Genomic DNA, 19,348 nt, shown 5'->3' on the forward strand with positions numbered 1-19,348 from the left:
CTCAGGGCTGCCTGGGCACTCGATACGGTATGTGAACTTGGTCTGTATTGGTGGCTGTGTCTACTGGATGAGGAACTTGCGGTCCCAGCTCCAAAAACCCCATGATGCCTTCAGCGACACGTAGTACAGGTTACCCCGAAACCAACATGCAGCTGCACCATGCACAGCAATATCTACCGAACCAAGCAATCCTCCTTAAAAACACTGTCTGGTCTTGGAGTGAACTCCTGAAGTGAACAAAGGTATAACTCCAAGCCAAATAGATGACCGGATGAAATCCCATGTCCAGAGAAATCAAAAACGAATCGAAGCTTTCTTACGTACAACACAGAGAGATGAATGTTCAAGAAGTGAACCAGGGTAAAGAAGAATGTTTCAGTCAGCTGACGTAGCTAGCCAATAACATTCAACACCCAAAGAAAGAATATGATGCAGATACCGCCATGATACCGGTCCCTTTGTCTCCAGATGTTTCCCATGATAGCCTTTTGGTAGTCTTTGTTTTCTTTCTGAAACAGAAATGTCATGTCGTCGTAAGAATCCAGATGTATAGCGTTTCTGCGTTGCTAGCGAAGGCAAAAGGTGTTGCCATAACTGGACGATGCATGCTGGTTTGCGCAACTGCCGATGTAGATACAGACCTCTCCAAGTAAAGGAAAACCGATCATGATTTGCGCACCCCAGGCGTATGGGAAGTATATCGAAACAAAGATGTCGTTAACGGGGTTCTGTGTACATGTGCGCACCATACTACAACTGGAGCTATGGCGGGGAGTGTAGCCACGGTGTAGCCAGAGCGAAGAAGCCCTCATATCACCCCTGCCTGCGAAAATGCAAGTCTTTAGGGTGCATTTAAGCAACAACGAGAGCCTCGTTGAGAGGAGGGGAAACGTTTGTGCCGTATTCACCGCCCATGTTGCCTGGGAAGAGTGTTAGTGACTGTACGTTGCTCTGGGATCAATAAAACTTACCGGCAGGATAATAGTTGCAGACAGTGTACCAGACGTCCATCTGCGAGCTCATGGTACCCTGAGGACAGAACTGTGTATAGCAGCCAAGTTCCTTGGACTCTTTCCAAACGAGCTGAGAGAAATGACCCCAGCCCTCGAAGTTAGACATGTCCGGGTTCGCCTTTCCATAGTCGGAGGCAGGCCAAAGGGAAAGCTCCCCGTTATACCACATGTTAGTTGTGGCCTGAGCACCGGCTTTGACAGCGCCGACATTCTGAACGGTCTGCTTGTCGGAAGAGCCCCACATGGCAATGTTTTGACCATAACCACCACCGCCGGGAGTCCTTATGGTTTGTCAGTACAACTAAAATCAAAAGCATGGTCTGGGAATATCTTACAGATCATGCTGGAATACGCATGAGGCCGCAGCTTGCTGAGCATAGTTGGCATAGGTCTCTCCCCAAGTCATAGCACCAGCAGAGTGGTTGCTGCGGTGGATGTTGTGGTGATAGAGAAGCGTGCTGGCGTAGTCGCTGCCGCTAGGGGCAGCGGGAGAGTCGACTTTGGTAGTAGCATGTTCCTGCATGGTGCTAGTGGTAGCAGGGGGTGCAGCAACGACAGCAGGCGCAGTAGTCGGCGCGGGCTGCTGAGTGCTGGAGCTAACCGGAACAATGATGACGGTAGACGAAGTAGTCTCCGGAGCAGGGGGCGGGGCAAAGACGACAATGCTGCTGGAAGAAGGGGTGGGCACCGGGGCGGGAGCCTGGCTAGTCGGCTGGACCGTGGCCGCAGAAGCTTCCTGAGGATGCGGAGAGAACACCGGGCGGCCAGGGCCATGTTCATGGAAGGCGTTGACGGTAGCAAAAGGCACGTTTCCCGCAGTGACGGTAACCGTAACCCACTCCTCAACAACCTTGGTGGTGAAGTGGACGCGTCTATCCTGGAGAATGGGGCTGGCCGAGGCCATGAGAGCGCCAGAGGCGGCGAGAATCAGAGAGCTCTTCATTTTCGCAGATGTGGGATCGCTTGAAAAAATATGAGTCTGTGGTGAAACGAAGTTAGACAAGTGCAAGAGATTGCTGGGACAGACTTAATGGCCCAGATAAGAAGAAATAAAGATCGTGGTGAAGTGAAGGTCAAGGATCGACAGTTGCGATGTTCGTAAAGTTGTTGAGAAGGACGAAAATTGGAAAACCCAACGAAAAGTGCAATCATCCTCATGCAGGTGAGGAAGTAATTTCGTTCGCCCCATGTCCCCCGTGCGAGACCCTTTCCTCGGGCGGGTAAAGAACATCACGCGAGACCGTCTTTGTTTGCAATAACAACGTAGTTGTGCACCATGGGATGAACGAGGGGTGAACCACCAAACAAAGAATAAGGTGGGTATGACAGGGCTGAACAGTCACGTACCTTCAGTTGTATTCGATGTTGTTGACGAGGTTACTTTTTCTTCTCAAACGGGTGAGCCCTTAAGCTGATGGATGAAAAGTCCGGGGGGGCGGAGTTATGTAGACAGATCCAGCTGGTGGCAGCGCTGCTGTTACCGATAACCGATATCCTTCAAGGACGTCGATTGTGATCGTGTACTCAAGTGAGCTTTGGGTGAGACAAGAACCGGGTCGGTTGTCGGAAATCGAACAGCCGGCTGGTTTCTCTTTCTCCGAGAAGGCGACTCAGAAGACAGTCAGGTCGAGGGAGTGACAATGTCGAGAGATAGAGAGGATTGCTTGGCAGGCCGTCTCGATCGGGGTCCACGAAAGGTCACCACAAGCACGAGGTCGAGGTCGGATCAATGTAAGATGGAGGTTTCAGAGGACAAGGCCGTCATCACCCCAAGATGGAAATCGGAAATGAGCGTGGACGGGGAAAGGAATGTAAGGCGGGCAAATACCAGGCCGGTGGGTTCAAAGGAGTGAACGGAAGTTGGTTGACGAGCGTCGAACAAGCTGAGCCTGATGGAAATCCTCGTGGGAGAGAAAACAAGAGAAGGCGGGGTGACAAAGGGAAGTTTTAAGTGAATGGAAGGGTGCCAGCTGGGGGAGTGTGCGCGCAGGCAGAAGAAAAGAGACGGGTTGCGGAAGTGTGGAAGGATCGACGACCTGCTACCACGTCAACCCCCGGCAAGGCAACGAAGCTAATGAACGGGACCCTGGATTAAGACGGAAGGAGCGCCGCCATGTATTAGGGTAAAGCGAGGGCCGGGCTTGGCACTAGTGGCCGCGATGACCAAATCCCAGCAAGCTGGTCCTGGCCGTTTGACTAGGCGGGTACTCGACTGAGTCGACCCCCTTTGATCAAACCGCCGCAGCGGTGGGTTTTTGGATTTCAGGCACCGTGACGGGTTCGAGGGGGGTACAGGGTATGTACTGGCCTTTGCGGGGCGTTAATTTGATCGCAAAATGGGACAGACGTCACCAGTGATCAGTTTTGACGAGTGACGGCAATCATATGATGGTCCACCGAGAGTGATCATCAACAATAGTATGGGAAATGCAATGTCGGGCACCACACAAGGCACGTAGTCGCGAGAACCGTCATCGGCACACACAGGCCGATGAGAAAAGCCAAGAAGCCGGTCAAAGTGGTCACTGCCCAGCGCCTGGGGCAAAAGAAGATTTCATATACTACAACTGCCGTCTGTTCATCTGGCGTTGATCGTGAGAGATTGTCCGTCATTTGTCATGGCCGCACAGGTGTACCTAACTTCTTGTAATGGTTACGTTATATGACCAGTCTCGTATGGCAGCTGCGGTGTGGGTATTACACCGACAGTATGGAAGTTCTAGGCCGTCGTCAGCGAGGAGGGTGGTCGGTCGATACCTACCCAACAAAGGAAGATATTCTGATCCCAGGGTGAATCCCCCAGACATGGACTTTTTCCAAATGCAACAGAAGATGCTCACCCAGGGCGGTACTTGATTGGTTCGCCTTCCCCGAAGGTGCTAGACGCTCACAGTTCGTCCCATGTCTCTGGGCGATGCGGATGACGCTCCGTTTTTGGCCTGTCCCGTTCGCTTGTGCTCGTTTTCATGAGACGTCCTGACCCACGGTAGACACTCCAGACTCCCTCCAACGCGGCCTACTGGACGGACTCGTTCTCGACTCGATCTTCAGCGCACCGCAGGACACCACTTCAGTGTGTGACAGCGGCGCGGGGTTGGCCCTTGCTGGCCCGAGGTGGTTCATGCCTTTGGCTGAGGTGATCCACGAGCCACCCCTGGGCCGTTGTGGTTGTTCCTGGCCCCGGTCATCATGATCCAATCCTGTCAATTTGGTACCTGAAGAAGCGGGGCTCTCTGCGGTGTGTCGGTAGTGGATAGGGGAACGAGGCATAAGGGAACAGGGATACACTTGAAAGATGGCGTCAAACACCCGACCCGCACATCGGTGCCCCAATCTACGCTGAAACGGCGCTAATTTCGATGTATCTCCACCCCGCAAATATGCAGACTAACTCGTTCCTTTTCCTCGAATGGGCGACATTTCTCCTCGACATCTTTCTGCTTGTTGCTGTGGTGACGGGCTTGTTTTCATAAGGAGCCCAGATTTCCGGGAAACCCACCTTTCAATATCCCCCGGCCACCATCATGCGCAAATGCGCCGCTCTTGGTAAAGATTGCGATTGATCTGCAACGGAAAATACCAGGCATCCAAAGCCGTGTACGTGCGTACCAAGACTCATGTACATACACGACAATCAAGGCGGACGGACCCGCGAGAATGGATGCCGGAAAAGAAAGCGCGGCCAGGGTTCTTGACTTCTCATTGAATCATCAGCTCTTGGCGCCTTCCAATTCACTGCATCATCAAGTCTGACTTGACTTCTTCTCGCATCCAGGATATGCGTCGCGCGTCCACATGCTGCACTGCATAGCTTGATGCATGCAGTCAGCTTTGTAAATGCTCGGATGCTTCGGTCCTCAAAAGAAGCATCAGACTTGCATATGCGACATCCACGCGAACAACCGCAGCCCTCTATGGGACCTGTGCCTACTCCGTTCCCCTCTGTTCTGGACTTCAGTCTGTGGAATACCCTCGACTTATGTTAGCATAATATTGTGATCGTCGGACTACAATCAACACGACAAGGCTGAGGAGTTCATTCTCCATCCACTTGGGTGTCGGTACCTGATACAGTTCAGGGTTAAAGGTGGCTGCAATGGGTGCCCGCGCGCCTTTGCAGGTTCTTCTCGTCTCTTAAACTGTTCTTCCAACCCCCTCTGTCAAGCCTAGATCAGTACTCCCTCCAGTTTTCGTCACTCGAATCCATACCTATGTCACACACAAAATGGACGCCTTCAATTGATGATCGACAACGATCAAAAATTTTTCCAATTCAACAAGCATATACCTCCCCGTGCCTTTTCCACATCATGTTTACAATCACTCATCTCATCAACATTGTCAAACTTGCATGACCCTTCATGCTCACACTCGTTCGATATCGACGATCCGGAAGTCAGATACGTATGGGTCCGTTTCGTGGAACCTTCCCCCGTTCCCTGTGGAGGTTGTGTTGCCATTTCAAACCCCCATCCGGTCTTGCCCAAGTTGGAAAGGGGAACAAACGGCTCCAGATGCGCTTCTCTTGCTCCTGATTTGTTGTTTCATCTCTCTGTCGCCCCTCAACCGGCCCCGCCAATTGGCTGGAGATTCGATGAGCTGACGCCCATTCAACCAGGTTGTGTTCTGGGCTCATCGACACAGCAAGAAGGCAGTTTCTAGGGCAATGGGTCCTTGTGCCCATGTCAACTTCATCCTGTCTTGTACATTGTGCGCGTGGTGGAATCTGATCTTCCCCCAGAGAGTTTTGCAAGTTCCAGAACACAGGAGACATGTACATGCCCTTGGCTGGGTGCTTGGGTACCCATGCGCAATCTGTATGAGTTTCTCCGAATTCTTCGAGGAAAAAAAAAAGGTGGAAATTGACTCCAGCTCATGCAAGAACGGAGATGAGGCATTCAAGTGCGAATGTCAAAAGTTCAACTCGTATTAGGCTTGACGCCATCACATGATCTTTCATGACTAAAGGCGGGCAGACAGATGCTCGCAAACTCACGAAAACACCCCGCAATGGTTTCAGATGAGCCCTTAAGACGAGATCCGAATCCAATAGACTGTGTGGGTTTTTTTATTGGAGAGCACAGTCTACGAAAATAAATCACGAAAACAGACCGAGATCGAGAACTACAGCTACTGTTCCGGCTTCTGGGTTGAATTGTGGTGCCAGCCTACGTGTTCTGTTCCCCGGTCCCTCAACAAGGACTTTCTGAGAACAGGCACTCAATGGGTCTTTGCGAGGGCATGTCTCCTAAACTTGGTCTTTAGACCTCCGTTTCGAGCAAGGGTTGTGTCAAATTGCGTGAGAGTCCACAGCCAACTGGAAAGGACTTTCAGCGGCATTCTGCATGAACTATCACTACTCAGGAGTCACGATGCTCCCTATTTGGCTATCACCATGAATTGCACGACTGCTGTGCCTTGGTATTTATCCGGTGATACAGACAGGGAATTCAAACTCGCCCTCTATCAAGAAACATACGTTTATATATGCGAAGCGGCGCTCTGTCTCCTCCCGAAACACACTGTCTCTATACTCCTTAAACACAATGGAAATCTGCGACTATTAACCTCCAATGAACCTTTCTGAGAACATACAAGAAAGCCACTATGACGATGCTGAAGCCGCCACTTACGCTTTATGTTTCTTGAGTAGAATGAAGTCAATAGAATGTTTGCAATCGCTGATTCCCTTGGCGGAGGGGAACCGCATTCTCGCCATGGTAGGCGCAACTCCCAAGTGCTGATACTGTTCAGTGTTAAGCGTCCGTCTACTGCAAGGTTGGCAGTTCAATATAGTTTGACAGGACCTGCATATCAACACCTCTCCGACGCCCTCATATGGAATTGTTCGAAGGCTATCCACTTTGAAAATGGCATCCACCCGCCCTGCAAGAGTTTTGTTCGGGTGATAACCGAGACATTTGAGTTGCAAGTATGCAACAAGATCCTTTTGCATGAGCGCCCTTCCAATATCATTTACTCTGAGAATCTAATAGTGTGCCCCTCCAATGTTGCCATGGTATACGCGACAGACATATCTTGTACTTGCCTTTCATTGCCGAAGTCCCAATTTCTGTCTGTCCACCCTTTATCTGCTTACATTTCACACACAGGCAGGCTATTCCCAAACGGCTGCAAACAGCAAGACTTGCGCGATGGTACCTGTACGATCCCTTCCGGGGTTTGTAACATCCTTCCCGGTGATAATTACCTTTCTTAGCTCACGTAAGTCTTTTGTCTCCATGTAGAAATTGAAAAGGGGTAGAAAAGGGGGCGTGGAAGGGGTTCCTTGTATTCCACCGCGGAACTCTTTTCTCCCCAAGCTTACAAGGCGCACAAACCTGAATGACTGACGAGTGACAGGCAACAGGAAAGCAGACTACACCAACGCCCTTCAAGAAGACTAGGACATCGCTCATTTGCTGGATCTTGATACACAACATTAGATAGAAGCCCCAGAAACGGCATCAATTAAGTCAAATCTACGTAGTCACCGACGATGAAAGGACTATACTTAGGAAAGTGATGAGGACTGCAACGTCAAAGAAAACCACTACCATGACGTAGTCGTGGTGGGTTTTCAATAAACTTCAATAACTATTGTATTGGGACTGAGGGTTAATATCGCTATGGGGTCATGTCGTGGTGTCACCGAGTGCCAGTGTCCTACCCTCCTCCCCGAGACCACAAGGACTACCTAGAGAGTAAGACACTTGAACTGACGCTGACACGGACATTGGTGCTGGTACCTCAGCTCCGGGTTGGTTCGAATCAACATAAACGGAGGTTTGCCTGGTTCTGGTTGCAACAGTTTCTCAGTCTCTCGCAGCGAGACCGGACCAAGTACTTGCTGGAGAAGAAAGCCATTGCAGAGGAGCTAGGAGATATGTGTGAGGCTGAATCAGGAGGCTCTGGTGCTTGTATCCTCAAGAAGACCTGAAAATATTCTCACTTTCTTCATTTGCATACCTGCGTTTGTCTGTTGCAATACCACCGCATTCTACTCTCTCCACATCCATGATAATATAGCAATGGAGACAAGTATACAGGACGAGAGTCCTACCCCTTTCATCAACTAAAAAGCCACCTACTCATTAATACCCAACTTTCTGTGTTCTTTTTGGTCTTTCCAGCGTTCCCCTTCGCATAAACCTGTCCTCCTCACCATTTCTATTCTACCACATAACCCCCACCACATCTCCGATTTCTCACCACTATGATCACTGACAGGCTTGGATGATGACGAATGGGACGCATCACAAGCCCCCAAACCCCAAAGCCAAATGCCGAGAAGCTGAGGATCCAGAGAGATAAAATCCAACGCCTTATCTCCGGATACAGCCGCGTATTGAAACATGCAAGCACTCACTGCTCAGTCGCAGATGGATATGTCTTACAACCACTTACATAAATGTATCGCTCATGTCGCAGCTGCAACACAGTTTCAGAGGCTCCTTTCCCCATGTTTTTTTTCCCTGTTAATTTTTGTTTTCATTATTCTCTTTTTGTAATTCGTCTGTTTTTTTACAGATCACGTGGTACCCAATGCGAATGTCTATCTCTGCCCCATCATAGTCATCAATCTGAGCCACGGCACTGTCATGCCTTATCCTACCTTACCATCGGCGCTCGGTCGCTGTCTTCCTGTGCGGCCCAAACAATTTGTGATTTCATTACCCCCCCCCCCCCCCCCCCCCCCCCCAAGATGTTATTACTGAGAGGGTGTTTTCTCACTTGTCGGATAAGAGTGAGCAAGGTTGATGTCATGATATTGCCTTTTTCCTCAGTCAGACTCAAACCTAGGTGAGACCGAGAGGATTGAAACTTGGAAACCCAGAGGTGTAGGCTTTTGGCACCACCATACAACGAACGACTCATCAAGTAGAATAATCGAGGAAGAGAAGGTTTGAGGGCTCACTCGAGCATTCGAGGGATGTGTTGGGTGAACCCTAGAGGTAGGTAGTGATGGCGGTAAGTAACCCGTCCCAGGCGTTGTGTCAGACGAAGAAGGCAGCAACAAAAGTCAAAGTCGGGCAAGCCCGGTTAAAGATGGCACAGGCACAGGAACAGGCACATGCACGATAAGGTGAGACCGTCGCGCTGCCTGAGGGAATCTGGAAAAGACCGAAGTATGTGAGCAAGGGCTTACCGTGTCTTGTGGAATAGTTGCGCGGTTGTTCTCGTACTGCTAGTACTTGCAGAACGATCCCCTTCTCTTGTGGAATCGAAGTCTGTCAAAACGTAGTGTAGAGGTCATGTGTACGACCAAGCTGTCAGTTCGTTGTCAATCCTGTCGTTTGTGTCAGCCTGGGGGAGAGTGACCTGGCCGTGGTTCTAACATTGGAAGCGCGAGACGTATAATGTGGATCCTAAGTTAATACCAAATCATACTACCGGATGACATATATACCGTGAGTGTTGTCTTTATGGCCGATGACGAAGGTGGATAAACGTATGTACAGTGTGCTGCCGTTCAACTCGAAGCGCCCCCCGCCCTGACACATTACATGCCAGCCTACACAGACAACGCCCAGTTCTATCCTCAACCGCTTGGTTTGCATTGTCTATTCATCTTTACCATATGGTCCTAGAGGGTACGTAGAAGTTATAATCATTACCATACCGTCTTTCTGGGAATTATCTTCGCCCTTGGCATATTCTCCTTGCAGTTCTGTTCTTCCTGCTAGTCCTGTTGTTCTGCCAGGCTTCCCTTCCCCTTCTTCCCCTTCACTCCTGCTCGAATTGCCCTTACGACGATGACGAAGCGGCAGCTGGCGCCTTGTTGTTGTCACCAGTCTGTGTTGGGGGAACGAAAGGCTCGGCGGAACGGGGGATGGGCCAATGCGCATAGATCATCTGCTTCCTGAGGTGGACGGGTGTGACGTTGGGGGGCTGATCGGGGATTTCCTTCTTGAGACCCTTTGTGGTGGGAAGAGACTTGGTAAGTTATCGCACAGCAGTAATGGGACGAACATGTGGTGAGTCATGATGATATCGAGAAAGTAACAGGTAGAGCTTATGGAAAGGGCGCACGCCAACATGGCTCTGCTCGAGTCATGCACTAATCCCATGTGGATTGTGCTGGTGACGAATGGATACTGGCCATCACTTACCAAGTTCTCAAAAACACACTTGTTCAGCTTCCATTCGGCAGGTCGGCATTGCCAGAGCTGCTGGTTGTTGTCCTCAAGGCATGTCCAGTGCTTGCGGAACTCTTCCAGACATGACTTGTTGATGTCGGCGATACTGCGATGGAGGTTTGACCCCCCGTATCCATGTTAGCCAAAGTGTCTCCACAGTGTTCCCCATACTGATTATCCACGACATGACTCTCTTCTTTCTCTCCCGCCCTCTGTCTTATATTCCAGTACCAAATCTGCAAACAGGTAGATTCACTTACACGCTCCGGGCGCATCGGGTAACCCTTCGGCCCTCCTTCAAACACTCAAACTCGCCCTTTCCAGGGTTCTCGTTCTTACACTGCATGAAATCATCGTTGTAATCGCGGCACCGGGCTCCGATGAAGTAGGCGGCGGACATAAGCGGGGCAGAACTGGCACCGAGTTCCTTGACCTTGGGGATCGAGTCCGGCAAGGGGGTGGTGTCGTAAAGGACCTGCTGGTTGAACCTGTGATTTGTGATGATGGTCAGCCCCTCTTTATCGGCAGACTATATGTAGTGATGATGGTGTCGCTGTCGCAAGTCGCCAATTGCTCTCCTGCAGCTGGGCGCAAGCCGGGGGGTCACATACTGGGGAATCCGAGAAGCCATCCTGTCGGTTCAGGCGAGCTTGTCGTTGATCGCAAAGGCAACAAATCGAGGCTTCGAGGGCAGGTTTTGGACGGGTAGCTTGATGATGGTGTCGTACCTCTTGCCGGCTATCCTCGAATGGCCTGGCTGTGAGTGGATCGCGGCTGCCTGCTCATGATTGGCTGGTGAAGGCCAAGGTCAGGTTCTTGGCGTTGCTGCCCCCTGCCTCACCTTCCAGTGACCTCCACCTCGGTCTACTCTCGGTGAGCCGCAGCAAACCCAACGCGCTAGTGAAGTGACCAGAGGAGCTTTGACCTCCTCAACGCCTGCGCAGTGAGAGCCATTCAGAAGTGGGCGCCGTCTCTGTCTACGTACAACCCCGTAAATTTCTACAGGAATTGCCCAGCAACGACGGCTTTGCGAACCGCGACAATCGTGTCTCCCGACTCAGTATCCGATATCACGACGATTTCGATTATTACAATCAACGCGGGCCTATTGCTCGTCAATACGATTTGACTTGGAGCGCGTTTTGTCGATCAATTTATCCAACCTCTGCCGCGAATCCCCACTGTTGCTTTTGTTTTCTTTCGCGGGCTTCAGTTGTTTCCATCAGCACGCGCCATCTTGCTCTCTTGCGCTCTTCAGACTACCATTTCCGCCAGTATACGACACTACCGGCAACCATGAGTTTATTCGGTACAGCCCAGCAGACAGGCCAATCACTTTTCGGTGCTCCTCAGACAGGCACTTCGTTGTTTGGGCAAACGGTAAACCATCCCTCTGCTATTTTCCGTCGGGTTTTGTTTGGAACAGTGACAATTTGAATGGGGCTGAACGCTGACGTGTCGGCCTAATACAGCAGCAACAGCAGCAGCCGCAACAACAACAACAGTCAACTGCCTCCATCCTCGGCCAGTCGCAGGCAAGCCAGAACCCGCAGTTGGGCAGCTCTCTATGGCAGCCCGGAAGCCAGACGACCTGTACGTTGCGCCTGTAGCTATCTGCTACACCATTCCTTGATGTCCTACCGTTGTCGAATTCTTCACCTGTCATCTTGCCCAAACCACGAGCACAAGATGGATAACAACCTTACAATGTTTGCTAACCTCCGACTGCGTGCAGACCAAAAGCCGATCCCGGAGCAGATTCAAGTCATCACTCAGAAATGGGACCCAACCAACCCCAACTGCGCTTTTAAGACGTACCTCTACAACAAGGTCGATGAGCACGCCGCTCCCCTCTACCAGCCTGGACCGAACGACGACCCCAAGGAATGGGAAGAGGCTCTCGCGAAGAAGCCAGGGCCGAACTACATCCCCGTGCTGTGCGCCGGCTTCCCCGCTATCGTTGCGCGCCTGCTTCTCCAGCGGCGCGTGATCACTGAGTTCAATAACAAGCTGCATGCCATCAACGCCAGTCTGGACGAGATCCTGTCACGCCACGACCTCGAGCACTCGGTGCGCGCGCTCAAGGCGAAGAGGAGGCACGCGGAGCTGAGCAAGCGGTGCCTGGCGCTGGCGTCGCGGGTGCAGGTGCTGCGTAATAGGGGGTACGCGCTGAGCAGCGACGAGGATGAGCTCAAGCAGAAGCTGGCCAAGATCGACAAGCACATCCAGGACCCGGCGCTGAGCGCGCGCATGGAGGAGCTCTGGAGTAGGCTGATTATCTTGAGAGGATATGCGGATAATCTGAGAGATGAGATCAACAAGCCGGGTTTTGCAGAGAGCGACGGACTTGATGAGGAGGTTGAGGCGAAAGCGAAGAAGGTATGTTTCTTTCCCTTGGCGGGTTCTCACATTGTCGACCTGATGCTAACTTGGAAATGCAGATTCTCGAGGACTACGAGAAGCAACTGCAGCACCTCAAACAGCAGGTCGAGGAAGCCAGGAAGGAATATGAAGACTGGGAGAAGGAGCATCAGCCCACTCCGGCGCCCATGTAAAGGCGTGAGTGTTCGTGGCTGGACAATGGTGTGAGGCGTAAAACTGATCAGAGAGTCTGCTGGGGCTGCTTGGGAGCTTACCGAGAAAAGCAAGATCACGGATACGGGATTTTAATGTGGAAAAGCTGGGCTGGAGCGGAACAGGAACGACTGTAGAAAGCATGTATTGGCGTTCAGTGGTTTATGTGGGAATTGGCGGCTGGCACTGGAGGAAATACATCATGCTCGCAGGGAGTTTTCTTGGCCATAGCACCGAACCTCCTATATTCAAACTGTGCTGTTTGCTTGGGTATCGTGCAAGCGGTTGTCATAGACAGTTTGAAGCTAACTATGCCCAGTGTTTGATATACACTTGGCGTGATGGGTTGGGGTCTCAAGTGGATGGTCTCTGTGCGTACCGTACAAGGTCGTCGAATTATCATTTTGAAGTGCACAGCTAAAGGTGTCGGACAAACACGTACAAGCTCTTCGACGGCTGTCAAAAGAATGTGGCACGCTCTCAAGCCTAGATTATCGGCAAAACACACTACCTCCATTCGGCGAGAGTACGGTTTACCGCCATCAACGGAGGTCCGCACAGCGTCCCTAGAAGTATCCCAGTCCAAAAGAGAAATTGCTTCATTCCGAGAGTTTTGACACATATCGTACAACCAGAGGAAAAATGTCCGCGCCAGATGGGTATCATTATTCCTTATCGTTTTCTTATCGGCGTGGGAACATCGGAGCTCAGGCACCGCAGGCGGGCCGTTTAATGCAACGTATTTGTTTCCATAAGGCTGTCGTCGCTCATTGATACAACTCGTGGGATTGATTGGTGTCTAAGTACGAATATTTAGAGAACCTTGCTAACGGCGTCGATAACGAAGGGAGCTGTATATAGGTTTTTCCTCTTGTTAGCGCTCAGAACCAGACTGACGTAGGGCAGCGAGAGAAGCTGGGGAGGACAGGCCGGTAGATAGATGGACGAACAGAGGTAAAGAGCAACGGCAGTAAAGACGGCACGTTGAATGGTGAAGGTGGCCTCGGCCTCGGCGGCCTGGAGCTCCTCGCGGGAGAGGGCAGGGGGCTGGACTGTGAAGTAGTAAATAAATGTCAGTACTACCAGTGGAATGGAGACGACGTCGTGGTGGTTGATGTATTTGTTTGTGTGATTGCCTTTCAATGACTGCAAAAGACTGTCAAAGCCCAGTTGAATCAATCAAGACGGCACTTACATCCTCCGAACATTTTGATATGGAAGTCGCGTTGATGTTACTTTTGGTAGACTGGTCGCGATATGGGCTGCTGGCGGGACGACGGGATGCAATGGGGCAATGGAAGATGTGAATGTATAGGTCGTCTTGAAATTTTGGATCCCCTGCATGTTTGGGGTGCCGGCCGGGCCAGTGCAGTGACGCCATGCCTCAGAACGGCTTTCCGCGCTGCAGTGTCCAGCCGCTAGGGATGTCGGTTCTTTCCCAATCGCCCCTCATTTCGCTCGCTTAGGCAGGCAGGTACGTGCCCAGGTTCGTTGTCTTATCAGCTGTTATCAAAAGTCAACGCGCTTATCGGGAACGGCAAGGGCAGTCGATGCAGTGCCCAGCGCTTGTACACTAGAAAGCTCTGAAGGTCCCGCGCAGCCTCAACATGTAACCCCTGGCGTCGGTCGGCCCGAGAATACCCGACTATCTTCGCTGCTAGGTAGTGGCAATCCTCACCCGGCATGTACCCTGTACCTCTTACCCCGTACCCCACAAGAAAGACAAGATCTGGCCCGGGGATTTTCTTAGCTAGTGACTGGAGCGACAGAACCTCCTTGGCCGAGTACTTTCAACCTAAATCAGACGACAGGAATGACGAACGGGATTGGGCGATGCTGGCAAGTTCAACGTCCCATTTTAGCCAGATGCGTTATCAATTCGACCACTCACCGTACTCTTTCGTCTCTGTTTTTTTCCCCCATGTGCCAGCCACTGCAGCGTGTGTCGTTGATATTGGCCTTGACGGCCCCCTTCAGAAGTAGAAGGTACTTTGGGATGAAGTCCCTGTCTCCAACCGTATTCCAATGTGTCACCCAAACTCGATCGGCCGAAAGTTCCTCAATCACGTTAGTCACTATCACGGGTGTCGGTCCTGACTGGTCCAAATCTTTTTTTTTTTTCTAATCTGCGCTTTGCGGCTTTGTTAGTGGTAATAAACCGGCCATTGGGGTCTATGGGGCCAACAGTCTCGACTCACCTCGTCATACTACTAGTGTTGTTGCTAGTAGTCATTGGATCTGCCTCTACGGGACGGGGATGCGCCCGGCTTTTTTTCTTTTGGGGTTGGGGCTTGATCTCTTCAGGTGGACAGTGGTGTGACTGTTCCGTTCTGTTGTTTTGTTTGTTGACCGGCTATGGTTCGATAGACGAGAGAGCGAGTGTGTGTGTGTGTCAGTTGCGGTTGGAGAGATATCGGGAAACCCTATCGATACTCGGGAGACGGTCCGTCCAGATTTGCCCCGCCTCCCTGGACTCCTCCGTTATACTTTTCTCCTTCTCCTTCTCCTTCGCCCTTTCGTCTCGTCTCTTCTTTTTCCTTCATTGTCGTACTTAAGTTCGTCCCATCTTTCCTCCTGTCCCGTATACGGCGGTACCTACCTTCCTCCAACCTACCAATCCACCAATTCCGCCGGGCAGTCCGGGCCTGCCTCATCCTCCCCGCCGATTCGATTCCCGTTTTCGTCGGTCAGTCCCGTTAGCTCACCATCATGACTGCTCCGGGACGTGTTGGCCGGCTGGGTCACATTGTCGGGCCCTCGACGATGGCTTTCCGAGGTGCCATGCCCGCTCGCCTACCACTGAGGGCGTCCACTACTATCTCGTGCCCACAACCGCTGGTGGCTGCCTCCTGCCTGCGATTGGCGTCAAGTGAATCTTCGCAAAGAGGAAAATTGATGAAGATCATCCCCAGTACTGCTTGGGTCCAGTATCCCGAGCTGTTTCCTGTCCGTGAGGACTTTGCGAGTCGCCATATCGGTCCCGACAACTCCAGCATTCAGGAAATGCTTGGGGTTTTGGATCCGCCGGTTGAGTCATTGGACCAGTTCGTCCAGGAGGTCATTCCCGCAGATATTTTGTCGAAGCGCGAGCTTTTCCCGCAAACCCGCGTCAGGTTTCACGCGACTAAAAAGTACCCTACCCGCCAGGGCCATCAAGAGTGGGAAATTATGAAGATCGCCGAGTCTATGGCCTCAAGCAACAGGCATAGCGTGAAGGCTCAGATTGGTGCGGGCTACTATGGCACTCTCACCCCTGAGGTCATCAAGCGAAACGTGCTCGAGAGTCCTGCTTGGTATACCAGTTACACACCCTACCAGCCTGAGATCAGCCAAGGCAGACTGGAATCCCTTCTCAACTTCCAGACCATGGTCACCGACCTGACCGGCCTTCCAATTGCGAATGCGAGCTTGCTGGATGAGGGAACCGCTGCTGCCGAGGCCATGACCATGTCGCTGAATGCTCTCCCTGCATCCAGAGCAAAGAGGCCCGCCAAAACCTATGTCCTCTCCAACAGACTTCATCCTCAGACCAGAGCCGTTCTCAGGGGCCGCGCCGAGGGTTTCGGTGTCAACATCATCACTCTGGATTTCCACGACCCCGAATTCCCTTCCAAGCTCGAAGAATTGGGCGACGACTTGGTTGGTGTCATGGTTCAATATCCAGATACAACTGGCCAAGTGTTGGATCACCGACAGCTCGCCGACCTTGTTCACAAGCAAGGCGCTCTTCTCAGTGTTGCAACCGATCTTCTGGCTCTCACCATGTTGACTCCTCCAGGCGAGTGGGGTGCCGACATCGCATTTGGCAACTCTCAGCGGTTTGGTGTACCTCTGGGCTTTGGTGGCCCGCATGCGGCCTTCTTCGCGGTGCAGGAGAAGCATAAGAGAAAGATGCCAGGTCGTCTGATTGGTGTCTCCAAGGATCGTCTCGGCGGTCGCGCATTGAGATTGTCCTTGCAAACCAGAGAACAACACATCCGCAGAGAGAAGGCCACCAGCAATGTTTGCACTGCTCAAGCCCTTTTGGCCAACATCAGCTCATTCTATGCCGTTTACCACGGTCCCGAGGGCCTTCGGGCAATCGCGGAACGGTGCAACTTGGGGGCCAGGGTCCTGGAGTCTGCAGCCAAGTTCTGCGGGCTGCAGCTCTACTCGCCAAATAACTCTTGTTCGGCGGTGCCGTTCGATACCCTCGTCATCAACCAAGACCATATCGGCAAGGTCTTGGTATATGCCGCCAGAGAGAGAGGTATCAATATCCGCTTCATCTCCACCGATTCGGCCGGCATCAGTGTTGACGAGACCACCACCGAAAACGATCTTATTAGCCTTATTGGCGCATTCCAAGATGCTGCGAGGAGCCTCAAGGTCACAGGCAGGGATGAGGCCCTTGATGCTAACCCGCAAGTGATCTTTGAACACTTCTTGAAGCACCATGCCGAGCAGATCAAGCAGTCCGGACCGCTGGGTCATCTTCCAGAACCCCTGCGTCGAACTTCGTCTTACCTAACTCACCCCGTTTTCAACACGCATCACTCCGAGACGGAACTCCTTAGGTACATCCATCATCTCCAGTCCAAGGACTTGTCGTTGGTACATTCCATGATCCCCTTGGGCTCGTGCACCATGAAGCTCAACGCCAGTGCTGAGATGGCCCTCATCACGCTTCCCGGTTTCTCCAACCTTCATCCTTTCGTTCCGCCAGACCAGTCGGAGGGATACTCGAGGCTTACAAAAGTACTTGAAAGCCAGCTGATTGACATCACCGGTATGGATGCCTGCTCGCTTCAGCCCAACTCGGGCGCCCAGGGTGAATTCGCTGGCTTGCGCGTCATTCGCAAGTATCTCCAGAGCCGGGCACAAAGCCAACGTGACATCTGCCTCATCCCTGTCTCCGCTCACGGCACCAACCCTGCGTCGGCATCCATGGCCGGTATGCGTGTTGTTCCCATCAAGTGCGACACCAAGACGGGCAACCTTGATCTTGCCGACTTGGAGGCCAAGTGCAAGCAGTACGAAAACGAGCTCGCTGCCATGATGATCACGTATCCCAGTACCTTTGGTGTCTTCGAGCCTGCGATCAAGAAGGTCTGCCAGATCGTGCACGCCCACGGTGGACAGGTCTACATGGATGGCGCGAACATGAACGCCCAGGTTGGTCTCTGCTCTCCTGGAGAGATTGGGGCCGACGTCTGCCACTTGAACTTGCACAAGACGTTCTGCATTCCCCATGGCGGTGGCGGTCCTGGTGTTGGTCCCATTTGCGTCAAGGAGCACCTTGCTGGCTTCTTGCCCACCACCAAGACCATGTCAAATACCGAACTCAACTTACCCGTTAGCAGTGCCAGCTACGGCAGTGCCAGCATCTTGCCCATCAGCTGGGCCTACAACGCTCTCATGGGTAAGTTCATTGGTCCTTGGAGCTGTGGCGTGTGTTGTGTATGTGATTATGTGTGCTAACCTCTGGAAACAGGCGGTGCTGGTCTCAAGAAGGCCACCCAGGTTACCCTGCTTAACGCCAACTACCTCCTCAGCCGTCTGAAAGAGCACTACCCCATCTTGTACACCAACGAGCATGGCCGTTGCGCCCACGAGTTCATCATCGATGCCCGTCCGTTCGAGAAGACCTCCGGCATCCAGGCCATCGACATTGCCAAGCGTCTGCAAGATTATGGCTTCCATGCTCCCACTATGAGCTGGCCCGTCGCCAACACGCTCATGATTGAGCCTACCGAGTCCGAGTCCAAGGAGGAGCTCGACCGTTTCGTTGACGCCTTGATCGCCATCCGTGAGGAGATCCGTGAGGTCGAGGAGGGCAAGCAGCCTCGTGAGGGTAACGTCTTGAAGATGTCTCCTCACCCCATTTCTGACATCATTGGCGGCGATGGCGAGGCCGGCAACAAGTGGGATAGACCTTATAGCCGTGAGAAGGCTGCTTACCCGCTGCCGTGGCTGAGGGAGAAGAAGTTCTGGCCTAGCGTTGCCCGTGTTAACGATAGTAAGTGATGCACAGCTCTCCTTTCTTTTCTTTCTAAACAGTGGCTAACAACTTGTAGCGTACGGTGATTTGAACCTCTTCTGTACCTGCCCTCCGGTTGAGGATACGACTGGTGGCAACCAGTCCTCCATCCAGGAGCAGTGAGCACTAAGGCAGTTTTTGATTTTGCATATGGGAGGGAAGTAACGGGAAGGTGGTCAGGTTTCATATTTTCATCTTTCAACATATACCCGGAGGCTAGCACACACTCGAGCAGCCTGATGTAATTTCAACCACTCAGGGGTGAGCGGTGGTTCTATGTTTTACGGCTTACGTTTAACACGTACTTTCAACACTGTAATGAAAACGGATCAGGGGGGTCTAGAAAAAGGAGTTCAACAGGATCTAATCTAGGCTTGGCTTGCTTGGGTTTTTATAGGAAGGGACAAAATAAAGGATAGGGGAAGAGAGATCAGCGTGGGGTTGTTGGTGCGGTGCATTTACACAAGATGCCTCTTGAGCGAAGTTGGTTTGGCACCTCCCTTAGATCAACAACAAACAGGAAAGCAGATAGAGAGAACCATGGTTGATAGAGAAAAGAGCTTATAGATTTCATAAGTCATAGTGGTCAATCTCTTCCAAGG

The 19,348-nt window shown here is 52.0% G+C and overlaps 6 protein-coding genes across 6 annotated transcripts; 3 read left to right on the forward strand and 3 right to left on the reverse strand.

Annotated features, from left to right (window-relative positions):
* Nucleotides 1-23: 23 nt before the first annotated feature.
* On the reverse strand, nucleotides 24-3,102 carry NCU02470 (hypothetical protein). Its single transcript, XM_959971.3, has 4 exons — nucleotides 2,361-3,102; nucleotides 1,349-1,992; nucleotides 972-1,294; nucleotides 24-920 (listed from the first exon to the last, which is right to left on the reverse strand). The coding sequence occupies exons 2-4, from the start codon at nucleotides 1,954-1,956 to the stop codon at nucleotides 853-855; spliced, it is 999 nt and encodes a 332-aa protein (XP_965064.1). The 5' UTR covers nucleotides 1,957-1,992; nucleotides 2,361-3,102; the 3' UTR covers nucleotides 24-852.
* A 3,471-nt stretch (nucleotides 3,103-6,573) lies between these two features.
* Nucleotides 6,574-7,532, forward strand: NCU16357 (hypothetical protein). Its single transcript, XM_011395054.1, has 3 exons — nucleotides 6,574-6,945; nucleotides 7,127-7,238; nucleotides 7,377-7,532. The coding sequence occupies exons 1-3, from the start codon at nucleotides 6,682-6,684 to the stop codon at nucleotides 7,418-7,420; spliced, it is 420 nt and encodes a 139-aa protein (XP_011393356.1). The 5' UTR covers nucleotides 6,574-6,681; the 3' UTR covers nucleotides 7,421-7,532.
* A 1,400-nt stretch (nucleotides 7,533-8,932) lies between these two features.
* On the reverse strand, nucleotides 8,933-10,892 carry nuo20.8 (NADH:ubiquinone oxidoreductase 20.8). The gene is made up of 4 exons (XM_959973.3): nucleotides 10,765-10,892; nucleotides 10,414-10,641; nucleotides 10,127-10,259; nucleotides 8,933-9,932 (listed from the first exon to the last, which is right to left on the reverse strand). Exons 1-4 carry the CDS (start codon nucleotides 10,782-10,784, stop codon nucleotides 9,762-9,764), a joined length of 552 nt encoding a protein of 183 aa, XP_965066.1. The 5' UTR covers nucleotides 10,785-10,892; the 3' UTR covers nucleotides 8,933-9,761.
* Nucleotides 10,893-11,098: 206 nt separating this feature from the next.
* NCU02473 (nucleoporin Nup44) lies at nucleotides 11,099-13,242 on the forward strand. Its single transcript, XM_959974.3, has 4 exons — nucleotides 11,099-11,533; nucleotides 11,626-11,746; nucleotides 11,889-12,532; nucleotides 12,595-13,242. The coding sequence occupies exons 1-4, from the start codon at nucleotides 11,450-11,452 to the stop codon at nucleotides 12,706-12,708; spliced, it is 963 nt and encodes a 320-aa protein (XP_965067.3). The 5' UTR covers nucleotides 11,099-11,449; the 3' UTR covers nucleotides 12,709-13,242.
* On the reverse strand, nucleotides 13,094-14,001 carry tom5 (translocase of outer mitochondrial membrane 5). Its single transcript, XM_959975.3, has 3 exons — nucleotides 13,923-14,001; nucleotides 13,678-13,779; nucleotides 13,094-13,578 (listed from the first exon to the last, which is right to left on the reverse strand). Exons 1-3 carry the CDS (start codon nucleotides 13,933-13,935, stop codon nucleotides 13,541-13,543), a joined length of 153 nt encoding a protein of 50 aa, XP_965068.2. The 5' UTR covers nucleotides 13,936-14,001; the 3' UTR covers nucleotides 13,094-13,540.
* An 895-nt stretch (nucleotides 14,002-14,896) lies between these two features.
* Nucleotides 14,897-19,347, forward strand: NCU02475 (glycine dehydrogenase). The gene is made up of 3 exons (XM_959976.3): nucleotides 14,897-18,128; nucleotides 18,201-18,725; nucleotides 18,784-19,347. Exons 1-3 carry the CDS (start codon nucleotides 15,437-15,439, stop codon nucleotides 18,867-18,869), a joined length of 3,303 nt encoding a protein of 1,100 aa, XP_965069.3. The 5' UTR covers nucleotides 14,897-15,436; the 3' UTR covers nucleotides 18,870-19,347.
* The last annotated feature ends 1 nt before the right edge of the window (nucleotide 19,348 follows it).

Source organism: Neurospora crassa, linkage group I (genome assembly GCF_000182925.2).
Source record: "Neurospora crassa OR74A linkage group I, whole genome shotgun sequence".
Taxonomy (NCBI): Eukaryota; Fungi; Ascomycota; class Sordariomycetes; order Sordariales; family Sordariaceae; genus Neurospora; species Neurospora crassa.

Bases quoted from the DNA above. Each gene is read 5' to 3' on its own strand.
- NCU02473 (XM_959974.3), top strand. From the start codon at position 11,450: ATGAGTTTATTCGGTACAGCCCAGCAGACAGGCCAATCACTTTTCGGT. The intron at 11,534-11,625 runs GTAAACCATCCC...GGCCTAATACAG, and splicing joins CTTCGTTGTTTGGGCAAACG to CAGCAACAGCAGCAGCCGCA. The intron at 11,747-11,888 runs GTACGTTGCGCC...GACTGCGTGCAG, and splicing joins GCCCGGAAGCCAGACGACCT to ACCAAAAGCCGATCCCGGAG.
- NCU02470 (XM_959971.3), bottom strand. From the start codon at position 1,956: ATGAAGAGCTCTCTGATTCTCGCCGCCTCTGGCGCTCTCATGGCCTCG. The intron at 1,295-1,348 runs GTAAGATATTCC...ACAAACCATAAG, and splicing joins TGCGTATTCCAGCATGATCT to GACTCCCGGCGGTGGTGGTT. The intron at 921-971 runs GTAAGTTTTATT...CACTCTTCCCAG, and splicing joins CTGCAACTATTATCCTGCCG to GCAACATGGGCGGTGAATAC.
- NCU02475 (XM_959976.3), top strand. From the start codon at position 15,437: ATGACTGCTCCGGGACGTGTTGGCCGGCTGGGTCACATTGTCGGGCCC. The intron at 18,129-18,200 runs GTAAGTTCATTG...CTCTGGAAACAG, and splicing joins GGCCTACAACGCTCTCATGG to GCGGTGCTGGTCTCAAGAAG. The intron at 18,726-18,783 runs GTAAGTGATGCA...AACAACTTGTAG, and splicing joins CGTTGCCCGTGTTAACGATA to CGTACGGTGATTTGAACCTC.
- NCU16357 (XM_011395054.1), top strand. From the start codon at position 6,682: ATGTTTGCAATCGCTGATTCCCTTGGCGGAGGGGAACCGCATTCTCGC. The intron at 6,946-7,126 runs GTATGCAACAAG...TTTCACACACAG, and splicing joins CCGAGACATTTGAGTTGCAA to GCAGGCTATTCCCAAACGGC. The intron at 7,239-7,376 runs GTAAGTCTTTTG...GACGAGTGACAG, and splicing joins AATTACCTTTCTTAGCTCAC to GCAACAGGAAAGCAGACTAC.
- tom5 (XM_959975.3), bottom strand. The intron at 13,579-13,677 runs GTTCGTCCATCT...ACCTATATACAG, and splicing joins TGCCGTTGCTCTTTACCTCT to CTCCCTTCGTTATCGACGCC.
- nuo20.8 (XM_959973.3), bottom strand. From the start codon at position 10,784: ATGGCTTCTCGGATTCCCCA. The intron at 10,642-10,764 runs GTATGTGACCCC...CACAAATCACAG, and splicing joins ATGGCTTCTCGGATTCCCCA to GTTCAACCAGCAGGTCCTTT. The intron at 10,260-10,413 runs GTAAGTGAATCT...CCTCCATCGCAG, and splicing joins ACCCGATGCGCCCGGAGCGT to TATCGCCGACATCAACAAGT.